Raw genomic sequence first — 13,907 nt, 5'->3', positions numbered from 1 at the left:
GAAGGTCTTATCACACGCTGACAGACCCTGCCCCCAGTCGCCTGCGTTCCCCTTTTTAACAGAGCGACTGAGTCAGACAGCCAACATGGCAGGGGGCTCTACTGCAATGCACTACGCGCCAGACGACTGCCATCCCTGTGCCAGACATGGGGATTTATATACTGCATCCCACTGTCCTACACGTCAACATGAAAGGTTCTGTCATGGAAATAATGTAAAACATATATGTCGCTCACACACACTCCGCCGAGACAAAAAGCATACACACAGTGTATACACACGGCAGAGTGTGTGTGAGCGACATATATGTTTTACATTATTTCCATGACAGAACCTTTCATGTTGACGTGTAGGACGGTGCCTCTGGTAGTCAGACACTGAAGACTCATCATGTTGACTTGTAGGACGGTACCTCAGGTAGTCAGACACTGAAGACTCATTATGTTGACTTGTAGGACGGTACCTCAGGTAGTCAGACACTGAAGACTCATTATGTTGACTTGTAGGACGGTACCTCAGGTAGTCAGACACTGAAGACTCATTATGTTGACTTGTAGGACGGTACCTCAGGTAGTCAGACACTGAAGACTCATCATGTTGACTTGTAGGACGGTACCTCAGGTAGTCAGACACTGAAGACTCATCATGTTGACTTGTAGGACGGTACCTCAGGTAGTCAGACACTGAAGACTCATCATGTTGACTTGTAGGACGGTACCTCAGGTAGTCAGACACTCTGAAGACTCATCATGTTGACGTGTAGGACGGTGCCTCAGGTAGTCAGACACTGAAGACTCATCATGTTGACTTGTAGGACAGTGCCTCTGGTAGTCAGACACTGAAGACTCATCATGTTGACTTGTAGGACGGTACCTCAGGTAGTCAGACACTGAAGACTCATCATGTTGACTTGTAGGACGGTACCTCAGGTAGTCAGACACTCTGAAGACTCATCATGTTGACGTGTAGGACGGTGCCTCAGGTAGTCAGACACTGAAGACTCATCATGTTGACTTGTAGGACGGTACCTCAGGTAGTCAGACACTGAAGACTCATCATGTTGACTTGTAGGACGGTACCTCTGGTAGTCAGACACTGAAGACTCATCATGTTGACGTGTAGGACGGTGCCTCAGGTAGTCAGACACTGAAGACTCATCATGTTGACGTGTAGGACGGTGCCTCAGGTAGTCAGACACTGAAGACTCATCATGTTGACGTGTAGGACGGTGCCTCAGGTAGACAGACACTGAAGACTCATCATGTTGACGTGTAGGACGGTGCCTCAGGTAGTCAGACACTGAAGAATCATCATGTTGACGTGTAGGACGGTGCCTCTGGTAGTCAGACACACTGAAGACTCATCATGTTGACGTGTAGGACGGTACCTCAGGTAGTCAGACACACTGAAGACTCATCATGTTGACTTGTAGGACGGTACCTCAGGTAGTCAGACACACTGAAGACTCATCATGTTGACGTGTAGGACAGTGCCTCAGGTAGTCAGACACTGAAGACTCATCATGTTGACGTGTAGGACGGTGCCTCAGGTAGTCAGACACTGAAGACTCATCATGTTGACGTGTAGGACGGTGCCTCAGGTAGTCAGACACACTGAAGACTCATCATGTTGACTTGTAGGACGGTACCTCAGGTAGTCAGACACTCTGAAGACTCATCATGTTGACTTGTAGGATGGTACCTCAGGTAGTCAGACACTCTGAAGACTCATCATGTTGACTTGTAGGATGGTACCTCAGGTAGTCAGACACTCTGAAGACTCATCATGTTGACTTGTAGGACGGTACCTCAGGTAGTCAAACACTCTGAAGAATCATCATGTTGACTTGTAGGACGGTACCTCAGGTAGTCAGACACTCTGAAGACTCATCATGTTGACTTGTAGGACGGTACCTCAGGTAGTCAGACACTCTGAAGACTAATCATGTTGACTTGTAGGACGGTACCTCAGGTAGTCAGACACTCTGAAGACTCATCATGTTGACTTGTAGGACGGTACCTCAGGTAGTCAGACACTCTGAAGACTCATCATGTTGACTTGTAGGACGGTACCTCAGGTAGTCAGACACTGAAGACTCATCATGTTGACGTCTTATCTGCCGGGTCCTATCCACGCTCCTACATCGACACGCAAGTCAGTTAGCAGACACTTGTTTAAGCTTATCCATAGGGAACTGTAGCCGGTGTACTGTAGGCCAGCTAAACAACACCTTACTAGTTAATGACATTGGAACTGTCCATCCACATGACATTGGCTTTAAATGCTCAGACCCTCCTTTGTTCTCATCCTTCTATCCAACAATCTTGTGAGATGAGGCCACTGCAGTTTTTGTCCCTCCATCCCTCCCTCCCCATCTGCTGTGGGCTGCTGTAGGCCTTTTCCATTCTAAGAGGCTGTAATGTGATGGTTGCTGCATTAGAAATGCTGCTAAATATAGCAGGTCCTGGATGATGGCATTGAGAAGCCTGCATTCCTGAGGTATGAATAGCCCAGGGTTAGCGCCTGGGATGGCTGAATTAAGACCAGACTCTGTGGTTTGGACAGGCCCACCGTCAGAGTGGACACACACATACTGGGTACACGCGCACACGCACACACGCTGGCCATATTGTTAAAGGAGATACACACCACACACGCTCAGCCCAGCACAAGTGAAAAAAGTATTACATTTGAGCCTCTCTGTGCACATGCATCTATGCGTGTCCGACTGTGTGTGTGAGTCTATGCTTGTGACTGTGTGTGTTTCCTGTTCCGTAATCTGTATTTACCTGGGTCTTTGATTTTGTTCTGTCTGGTGACCGTTGTTTGGGTGATCTCAGTTTTATTTTGGCTGGGCTGTTATCATTGATTAGTCTGGACAGGCTTCTCTCAGTCTTGATAATCGCCCACGGGGGGGGGGGGGGTCACGGCCTCTGATAGGATGAGCTCCAGCTCTGGGCTCGACAGCAGGGTAATCCAGGCGGGAGAACATGTCTCTGTGTCCGTCTCTCTCCATCTCTGACTGTCTCCAGTTATGTAATCAAAGTCACATATCTCTCTCTGTGTCTCTCTCAGCTCCAGAAGTTCTTGCTCAGAAGCCCTACAGTAAGGCAGTGGACTGCTGGTCCATCGGAGTCATTGCATACATCCTGTAAGTATCTACAGTCTATTGTACAACTCCTACAGACATGCTATGTGTTCCCATACCCAGTCAATGCCATGAGGGCAGAATTCACAGCTTTATATTGAGGGCCTTGGTTTGGATCCTTGGTCACTCCGTGATTTTCATGTCTTCTAGAGTGCAGATGCATTTCACAAGTTCACACAAGTTTGACTTATTGTGTGTGTGCGTGGATGTTTGTGTGTTTTGTAATGGCCATTAATGGAGAATGACACAACATCATACCTCTCTCTTTCCTTTCATCAGACACAGATGTTAGTCTGCTACACTCTGCTCTGCTCAATCACCATGTATGGACAGAGTGCTTCTGAGGAGAAAAAACAGACTTTTCAACATGTCTCTTTTGTTTTTCATTTGTCTTTCACCCCTCTGTCTGTGTGTGGACAATCTCTGAGTCAGAGCAGATTTAGTGCTGTGTGTGTTTCAGCTCTCGCTGACTGAGTTCCAGACGTGTGTTTAGGGGTTAGAGTTCAGGGTTAGGGACAGGGTGAATAGGGGTAATAGAACAATAAAGGCTGTGAGAACGAGAGAAAGGTGTGCCTTACCTCAGTCGTTAGAGCATCAGTGCAAATCTTCCTCATCCGCTGAAAACGTTCCTCAATTTTGCTCCTCTCTCTCTTTCTGTGTTGTTCTTGGCTCTCAATGGTTTGTCGCAAGATGAGCTCTGTGATGTGCAAAGCAGGCTCTGCCCTCTGGTTCTCTCTCATCCTTCCCCTCTTCCCTTGTTCCTTCTCCCGTCCCAATTGCTCAGACATCCTCTGTTTTCTATTTTCACCTGTTTATACATCTCTGTCCGTTTATTGATGTAGCTGTTATGTAACTCTCCATGCTTACACAGCTTTGGATATAAGGATCACTAGGTGTCACTAGGGTCCTTAGAGGTGTGTGTGTGTGTGTGTGTGTGCGTGTGTGTGTGTGTGCGCCCTCCTGTCACCTCTACACATGTGAGGGAGGAGAAATAATGGTCTGAGAAACAGCGTTCACACAGTCAGTCAGTCCAGCTGGTGGATTAAGCTGTGAATGTTTGTGTATATTCAATAAGTAGTCTCTTAACATCCTTGTGAATAGCCTAGGCAATATTAAATTAGACAAAATATGTGTTTAGAGGTTCAAGTAAATAGATTCAATCCAAGAATATCCAGTTCTGGATGGTAGACCCCTGATGTTTCCTCAGAGTTCCCAGTGATCAGTGAGCTACTCCCATCTTGTCATTTAGCCATTAGCACCATTAGAACAGGCCACGGACCTCGTTAGCCGATCCTGAGCACCTCCACACAATCCGGCTCGGCATGCCTGGTTGGGTCTCTCCTCAGGTGTGAAGCGATCGCATCAGGTAATCAGGTGGAATAATCGCTTCGGGCTCCTGCGGGGGAGTGACGTTCAAGTCTTTTAACCAAATGTGAAAGCACAAAAACAAAAAGCTCATTGCGACCACATCAGGCAGAACAGAGTTCGATGGAGAAAGGCATTTTAATGAGGTTTGATCATAATGGCGGCTAATGTTTTCTATGGAAATCGTTTTGCCACTTGAAGAAGTTCAATTAGTCCAGATTTAGGTTAGGAGAGCAGACAGAGAAAAGGTTTAGGATACATTACATTAACCTTGTCAATTTATTGTTATCAATTGAATAGTTGTTTAAGCATTAATCTCATTCATCCTCATGGTATTCTATTATCATCTTAAAAGTAAACTATTCTCTGAAGTAGGAAGTGAATGCATGTGTTAACTTTTATGAGCTCACTTCCTGTCTGTCTGCAGGTTGTGTGGCTATCCTCCATTCTATGATGAAAATGACTCCAAGCTCTTTGAGCAGATCCTCAAAGCAGACTACGAGTTTGACGCACCGTACTGGGACGACATATCTGATTCAGGTAAGCTGTGTGTGATGGAGTGAGGATCCCCTTCAGACAGAGCACCTTCCTCCTCTTCCACCTCCCACCTGGCACATATGGACACCACACCACCATGGCTACTTTCTCTATGCTGTGATGTCGTCCTTTTGGAATTTGTGTATTGTCAAATCACATTTTATTGGTCACATACACGTGGTTAGCAGATGACATTGCGAGTGTAGCGAAATGCTTCTAGATCCGACAGTGCAGCAGTATCTAACAGGTAATATCTAACACTTCCACAACATAACCTAATATCTAACAAGTTCTACAACAAAACCTAATATCTAACAATCCAGTAAAGGAATGGGATGAGAATATATAAGTATAAAATATATGGATGAGCAGTGACAGCGCAGCTAAGACGCAGTAGATAGTAAAGAATAGCTACAGTTGAAGTCGGAAGTTTACATACACTTAGGTTGGATTCATCAAAACTCGTTTTTCAACCACTCCACCAATGTCTTGTTAACAAACTATAGTTTTGGCAAGTCGGTTAGGATATCTACGCAAGTATAAACACCATGGGATCACGCAGCTGTCATACTGCTCATGAAGGAGATGCTTTCTGTCTCCTAGAGATGAACGTACTTTGGTGAGAAAAGTGCAAATCAATCCCAGAACAACAGCAAAGGACCTTGTGAAGATGCTGGAGGAAACGGGTACAAAAGTATCTATATCAACAGTAAAACGAGTCCTATATCGACATAACCTGAAGGCCGCTCAGCAAGGAAGAAGCCACTGCTCCAAAACCGCCATGAAAAGCCAGACTACGGTTTGCAACTGCACATGGGGAGAAAGATCGTACTTTTTGGAGAAATGTCCTCTGGTCTGATGAAACAAAAATAGAACTGTTTGGCCATAATGACCATCGTTATGTTTGGAGGAAAAAGGGGGAGGCTTGCAAGCCGAAGAACACCATCCCAACCGTGAAGCACGGGGTGGCAGCATCATGTTGTGGGGGTGCTTTGCTGCAGTAGGGACTGGTGCACTTCACACAATATAGATGGCATCATGAGGTAGGAAAATTATGTGGATATATTGAAGCAACATCTCAAGACATCAGGCAGGAAGTTAAAGCTTGGTCGCAAATGGGTCTTCCAAATGGACAATGACCCCAAGCATACTTCCAAAGTTGTGGCAAAATGGCTTAAGGACAACAAAGTCAAGGTATTGGAGTGGCCATCACAAAGCCCTGACCTCAATCCTATTGAGAATTTGTGGGCAGAACTGAAGAACTCAGTTACACAAGCTCTGTCAGGAGGAATGGCCCAAAATTCACCCAACTTATTGTGGAAAGCTTGTGGAAGGCTACCTGAAATGTTTGACCCAAGTTAAACAATTTAAAGGCAATGCTACCAAATACTAATTGAGTGTATGTAAACTTCTGACCCACTGGAAATGTGATGAAAGAAATAAAAGCTGAAATAAATCATTCTCTCTACTATTATTCTGACATTTCCCATTCTTAAAACAAAATGGTGATCCTAACTGACCTAACTGACCTAAGACAGGGCATTTTTACCTAAATTAAATGTCAGGAATTGCGAAAAAGTTTCGATATATTCGAGTTTCGATATATTTGGCTAAGGTGTATATAAACTTCCAACTTCAATTGTAGGTAGTGGCTCGAATGGTTATTGTCCTTGATGATCTTTTTTGCCTTCCTGTGACATTGGGTGTTGTAGGTGTCCTGGAGGGCAGGTAGTTTGCACCTGGTGATGCGTTGTGCGGTTGTGGGCGTTGCAGTTGCCGTACCAGGCGGGGATACAGCCCGACAGGATGCTCTCAATTGTGCACCTGTAAAAGTTAGTGAGGGTTTTCGGTGACAAGTCAAATTTTTTCTGCCTCCTGAGGTTGAAGAGGCGCTGTTGTGCCTTCTTCACTACACTGTCTGTGTGCATGGACCATTTCAGTTTGTCGGTGATATGTACACAGAGAAACTTTCCAACTTCTCCACTGCTGTCCCATCGATGTGGATGGGGGGAGCTCCCTTTGCTGTTTCCTGAAGTCCACGATCATCTCTTTTGTTTTCCTGATATTGAGTGAGCGGTTATTTTCCTGACACCACACTCCGAGGGCCATCACCTCCTCCCTGTAGGCCGTCTCGTTGTTGTTGGTAGTCAAGCCTACCACTGTAGTGTCATCTTCAAACTTGATGATTGAGTTGGAGGCGTGCATGGCCACACAGTCGTGGGTGAACAGGGAGTACAGGAGAGGGCTGAGAACTCACCCTTGTGGGGCCCCAGTGTTGAGAATCAGCGTAGTGGTGATGTTGTTTCCTACCCTCACCACATGGGGGCGGCCCGTCAGGAAGTCCAGGACCCAGTTTCACAGGGCGGGGTCAAGACCCAGGGATTCAAACTTAATGATGAGTTTGGAGGGTAATATGGTGTTGAATGCTGAGCTGTAGTCAATGAACAGCATTCTTACATAGGAATTCCTCTTGTCCAGATGGGATAGGGCAGTGTGCAGTGTGATGGCAATTGTATCGTCTGTGGACCTATTGGGGCGATAAGCAAATTGGAGTGGGTCTAGGGTGTCAGGTAGGGTGGAGGCGTGATCCTTGACTTGTCTCTCAAAGCACTTCATGATGACCAAAGTGAGTGCTACGGAGAGTCATTTAGTTCAGTTACCTTTCTTGGGAACAGGAACAATGGTGGACATCTTGCAGCAAGTGGGGACAGCAGACTGGGATAGGGATTGATTGAATACGTCCGTAAACACACCAGCCAGCTGGTCTGCGCATGCTCTGAGGACGTGGCTAGGGATGCCGTTTTTGCCGGCAGCCTTGCGAGGGTTAACACGTTTAAGTGTTTTACTCACGTCGGCCACGGAGAAGGAGAGCCCACAGTCTTTGGTAGCGGGGCCGTGTCAGTGGCTCTGTATTGTCCTGAAATCGTGCAAAGAAGTTCTTTAATTTGACTGGAAGCAAGACGTCGATGTCCGCGACGGGGCTGGTTTTCTTGTCGTCATCCGTGATTGTCTGTAGACCCTGCCACATACGTCTCGTGTTTGAGCTGTTGAATTGTGACTCCACTTTGTCTCTAATGACACTTTGCTTGTTTTGATTGCCTTGCGGAGGGAATAACTCCACTGTTTGTATTCGGTCATGTTTCCAGTCGCCTTGCCATGATTAAATACGGTGGTACGTTCTTTCAGTTTTGCGCGAATGCTGCCATCAATACACTGTTTCTGGTTAGGGAAGGTTTTAATGGTCACAGTGGATACAACATCTCCTATACACTTCCTTATAAATTTGCTCACTGAGTCAGACTATACGTCAATGTTATTGTCTGCGGCTACCCGGAACATATCCCAGTTCACGTGATCGAAGCAAACTTGAAGCGTGCAATCCGATTAGTCAGACCAGCGTTGGTTAGACCTAAGCACGGGCGCTTCCCGTTTTAGTTTCTTCCTATAGGAGGGGAGCAACAAGATGGCGAGCAACAAGATTTGCTAAAAGGATGGTGGGAAGGGGTGTTTTACGAGGTCTTCACAGACATGATCTGTGAACTTTATATTCTCCGGTTTGGCACCAGTCTAACCATTCCCGCTGCCTGCCAGTAAACCGTAAAACAATAGTTATTACAGGAAAGAGAGCTGAGGCTTCGTCCAGGTATTCAGTACACTGGCCAGGGAGTGTGGGAAACCTTACACTGACTGTTTACTGTTTGTGTATGATGTGATGAGTGTTCAACTGTTCTGTTTTTTCACAGCCAAAGACTTTATCGGCAGTCTGATGGAGAAAGACCCGGCGAAGCGCTTCACCTGTGACCAGGCCCTCAGACACCCATGGTGAGAGAAAACACTGATCGTAAACGCGCACACACACACACTTTAAGATCCCATAATACCCACATGAGTGTGTGTGTGTGTGTGTTCAGGATCGCTGGGGACACAGCCCTCTGCAAGAACATCCACGAGTCTGTGAGCAGACAGATCAGAAAAAACTTTGCTAAGAGCAAATGGAGGGTACGTTTGAATATATGGTAATAAATGTCTGAGTGTCGTTCAAGTGTCCGAGTGTGTCTGAGTGATTGCTTATTTAATGTAGTTTTTATAAATCATATACTGGTTGCTCTCTCTCCATTCCTCCCTTTCTCTATCCCTTTCTCTCTCTCTTTCTCTCTCTCCCTCTCTCCCTTTCCTCCCTCTCTCCCTTTCCTCTCGCTCTCTCGCTTTCTCTCTCTCCCGCTCGCTTTCTCTCTCCCGCTTTCTCTCTCTCTTCCTCTCTTTCTCTCTCTCTTTCTCTCTCTCCAGCAAGCCTTCAATGCCACTGCAGTGGTGCGACACATGAGGAGACTGCAGTTGAGCAGCAGTATGGGCCACAGCATGGACAGCTCTCACCCTCACCCTCCTAACAGCCGGGCCGCACAGATGCAGAACCAAAGGAACCAGGCCAACCAGAACCTGGCCAGCCAGACGCCCAACCAGACCCCTAGCCAGAGCTCTACTCAACCCTCTCCGAGTCCAAGCCAGACTCGGAGCCAGAACCCTAATGCAGCCATTATGAAGAGCTTTTCTGTGGACTCACCTCACAAGGACTGTAAGTGGACATGTATGCATCCACACACACCATGAACTAGTAAACACCAACTACCAGTTTGTTAGTTCTGACTGTGTTCATAGCTTCTGTTCTCCCCCCAGGTGCCCCAGCTACTCCCACCCCCTGCAGCCTGGCAACTGCAGCCTCCTCTTCCCCCTCCGGGGGGACGGAGCTCACCCGGCCCCACCCCTCTACTGTTGCCACAGTACTAACAGAGACTAAGTGACGCCAGGTCCCGCGGGGGACCAGCTGGGAGGCTACGGCGCTGTGAGAGAGAGAGAGAGAGCGGGGCGAAAACCGCACCCTCCCTTTCCTTACCGTACCCCTACTACCCCCTCCCAGCCTGCCCCCGCCCTGCCCCTCCCTCATGCTGCATCTGGGAGGACTGGGAGAGCAGAGGACTTTAAACCCATTGCACCAATAACAACATGCCATACTCACCTTGGACATGCCCATTGTGTCGACTCTGTGGAACCACACCCACTCCGAGAGCATTACTGATTGGTTTACCTTTGAGTGTTTGTTTCTGTCAGAGACCATGATGAGTGAAGTGGGTGTGTTTTCAGAAGCTTCCGTCGGATTGGGCGTTGTCTATGTCAGTCAAACTCAATTTCCCTCTAGTTTTTCCTACATCTTCTATAAGGTTCTACTTGTGAGTTTTTAAAATTCTGTTTATTTTCTATATTTCATCCTCTGGGTTAACAGTTACCAACTGGATTCTTTTTCATTTCTATTTTCTTGCATTTTCTTTCCATGTTCATGTTGATTTCTTTTTGTTTGCGTCCATGTTTAAGACGTGCTTTAAAAGTACCATAAGACTGTTGAGTGATGTTTCATGAGTAAGCGCTTTATCTATTTGCACATGAGGTTTGGACGCAGTTTCATACGTAGATAATGTGTGTACAGCCACCAAGTTAGACAACTCATCTACGGGAATTTATCAGACAGAGAATAGAGAATGTAAACAGTTTTAAAATACCCAAAATGGGGTCAGAGCATTGTACAACATCTTTGTTAAGGGAAACATGCACTATGTTTAATTATTGTCTTACTTTAGAAGACTTTCATAACGACCACCCAATAGGGGACGCATATACAGTATATTATGAAACGCACTGCAGGTTTAGGATAGAGTTGGAGAGTGCTGTTAGTTTTAACCATCACCAGTTACATGTGGGGTTTCCCACCCTAAAGATCAGGGGCTACAGGTGGGAAACCAGCCACTTCCAAATGGGCCTCAGAAAAAGCCCATGTAGAAGAGCAGCCATTTCTGTAGTGTAGTGTAAGCATGGGAACCCCTGACCTACAGTATCAGTTTCCCACGATCCAAGATGGTGGAGCTGTTGTCTCTACCCCCATCCCTTTTACAAAGCCATGACCTCACCACAAGAGCCATCATCATCATGATGACATCATCAACCGGGCACCCAGTACACAAGTTCTCAGGGATTTGGACTGGGCGCCGTGGTGACCCTTGTTGCTGTAGAAACCGCTCGCGAGCACAGATTTGTCTACAGAGTGTCCCGTGGTCTGCCTCTGTTAAATGCAAGTCCAACGATCCCTTTATGTCATTGTAATGTCTAGCCAAAGCAGTCTTGAAACAGAGAACATGAGGACAAACTGATTATACCTGATTAAAAACTGATGGTTAGCTATGAGCTAGACCTATAACCCTGGCCGATCCCCACTGAGAAATGGATTGTTTTGAAACTAAGGGCTGAACTCTGATAATCTGGAGAAAGATGACAGAAGACGAGATGTTTTCTATTTCTCTCCCCCTTGCCTTCTCCTTTCCTCTCTGTGCCACCCCTCCCTCCCTCTCTTTTTCTTTCTAGTTTCTTTAAGACCAGTTCACTGTATACTGTAGAAGTTTCACCCAACACTGGGACTGTTACGCTCACGACACCAGGGTCCCCTAACCAGACTATGGCCAGACACAGCATGCATATAGCCTACATATAGGGGTCATAATGCAGTATTATTACGTGGCTTCGTGGTGCTGGGTCAACCATCATTAAGAGTGATGTCATGGACTGGATTCTTTTAGGGGTGGGTAGACTTTACTTTAGGGGTCTGTTTTGTTTATTTATTTTTTATCGAGGCAAGCATTTTGTTTTCTGATATGAATGAATATATTTGTTGGAAATGTCTTGTAAATAAGTTGTGAATGATAATTTTTAAGATAACCTTTGCGAATGTTGTGCAGTGCCGACGTGGGGGTGGGTTGATTGTATTTTCTTTGGAATGTTTAATGTGTTTTAAATGAGCTACAGCCCCCCTCACCCCTCCATCCCACACCATACTGGGCTTTGATACCACGATATTCAGAGCATACTGTACCAAACACTCAGTAACTGCCATCTACAGAGTTACCATGGAGATAACGCCATCAGCATTCTAAACAATATCTGATAAAATAAATAAAAATTAAATGTAAAAGTAAACTCAGGCTTTAGTTTGCAATGTGTGTAAACGTTGAAGCTTTGACTGATACGACATCCACTGTTATGGAGCTGTGCTTTTTTTTTTACACGTATCTGCCGAAGTCATCGGTCGTCCACTTTACCCCCTTGCTCACTGACACTACGGCAACAGGCATCACAACACACCTAAACACATGCCCATGATCAACTGTCATGAGAAAAAAATATCCCACAATGCATCACAACGTTTTTCTAAAGATGAAATGCAAAGCATGTTGAAAAGTGCTTAAAGAAATCCAACTCCACAAGTGTTTGCATTAACTTTATATGCCATTGTATGATGTGTGTATCTATATCTAAAGAAGAAGATCAATGTGTCCATAGAGAGCAGAGTATTGTTGGGGACCACTGCATCTCCCTGTGGGTTCCTGTGAGGTCCAGAGCCCGGGGAATGGGCCATATTTACTCTGCATGTGACCAAAACAAATCTCCATCTTGTGTGGCGGTCTCTCACTAACGACTCCTGGTAGATGTTCCCCTTAACCACAGATCTAGGATCAGAATACCCTCCATCAATCTAAAGCTTAACCATTAGATACTAACTTAAACATAGATCTCGGATCAAAATATCCTCCCTAAATCTGAACCTTAATCAATAGATACTTAAAACCGTAGATCTAGGATCAGCACATCCTCCTTCGATCTGAACCTAAACCATTAGGGGGATGAGAAAATATCTTACCCTGTATCAGTGGTAAGGGGCAACTTTCGTACTACTTCGTTAAGCAGACACCTCCTTCCATTTTGTGTGGCAGAGTGAGTTGCCCTGCCACTCTTATTGTGCTGTGATGACCTTCTGTTATGGGGCTTGTATATCCGATGCCTTCGACAATCATGTGCACATATCAGTTACCATGACAACGACAGAAGCCAGAATGACTGATTTGTTTGTTTTTTTCTCTCCTGAAATAAACCCTGAACGATCATAAAGCAACCGTCTCCGTGTGTCTGTGTGTGCAGGGATTGCTACACTTTAAGCCATTCAAAGTTTGTTTTTGCACTTAGATTGATTTCCACTTCTAATTGGTTTGTTTGCTGACCCCTGACCATTTTCCTTTCGACCAGAGAAAGATTAGAAAGGAGTCGTGTCCCTCCATAACCCTTCCATACACACACCCTGACTTCAAACAGACGACGCACACCCCGGATGCTCAACAGACATCAGACACATTTGACAGACGTTTAGCAGATGTAGGGCCAGATGTTACTCTCACACACCCACCTCAGGTCCAGCTATGACCCTGTGTGTCTGAGTGAATGTGAAGACCCTGATCTACATGCTCACAAAACATTCCACGAACAATTGCCTCAGGCATCAAAGTTGTTTTCCCAATACACATTATTTCTAATTGTATAGCAAATTACTGTTAATTCACTAATATATTTAGAACTAGCCACTTATAGCCAAGTGTGATTGTAATTGTTTTTTCCATTGTTGAGCTGCTCCTGGGTTAAGGTATGATAGTAATTACAGATAAGTGCTGTTGGGACTTAATTGGTGAAAGTGGTCTGAGATTGCCCTGAAGTTCTTCTGGCACTGGGGGCCATTTCAAACTGCAGCCACATTAAGCACCCCTCATACTCACTCCCAGCACGTCAGCCTCTGTCCTCTCTCACAGTTATTGACCTTTGAACCTGTACAATGGATCTGGACTCTGAGTAGTGTGCAAATTCCTCCCCATTCTTCTTGTTTACATCATCCCCCCCGCTCTCTCCGTCTGTCGTGTGCTCAGGGCTGGCCAGAGGAATGCTCAGGGAGATCATTCTCTCATACACGTTAACAAACTCAAAGCAACACACA

The 13,907-nt window shown here is 45.8% G+C and overlaps 1 protein-coding gene across 1 annotated transcript in view; it reads left to right on the top strand.

Annotated features, from left to right (window-relative positions):
* Positions 1-13,040, top strand: part of LOC139565945 (calcium/calmodulin-dependent protein kinase type 1D-like) — a 65,945-nt gene extending 52,905 nt beyond the window's left edge. Inside the window, exons 6-11 of the mRNA XM_071386653.1 lie at positions 3,076-3,151; positions 4,941-5,053; positions 8,794-8,872; positions 8,962-9,049; positions 9,338-9,623; positions 9,725-13,040. Of these exons, the coding sequence (XP_071242754.1) occupies positions 3,076-3,151; positions 4,941-5,053; positions 8,794-8,872; positions 8,962-9,049; positions 9,338-9,623; positions 9,725-9,849 (767 nt within the window). The 3' untranslated portion in view covers positions 9,850-13,040. The remainder of the gene's footprint in view (positions 1-3,075; positions 3,152-4,940; positions 5,054-8,793; positions 8,873-8,961; positions 9,050-9,337; positions 9,624-9,724) is intronic.
* The last annotated feature ends 867 nt before the right edge of the window (positions 13,041-13,907 follow it).

Source organism: Salvelinus alpinus, chromosome 37, assembly GCF_045679555.1.
Source record: "Salvelinus alpinus chromosome 37, SLU_Salpinus.1, whole genome shotgun sequence".
In the NCBI taxonomy this organism is placed as follows: Eukaryota; Metazoa; Chordata; class Actinopteri; order Salmoniformes; family Salmonidae; genus Salvelinus; species Salvelinus alpinus.
Note: the sequence above shows the minus strand (reverse complement) of the source record. Positions and strands in the feature narration are given on the sequence as shown.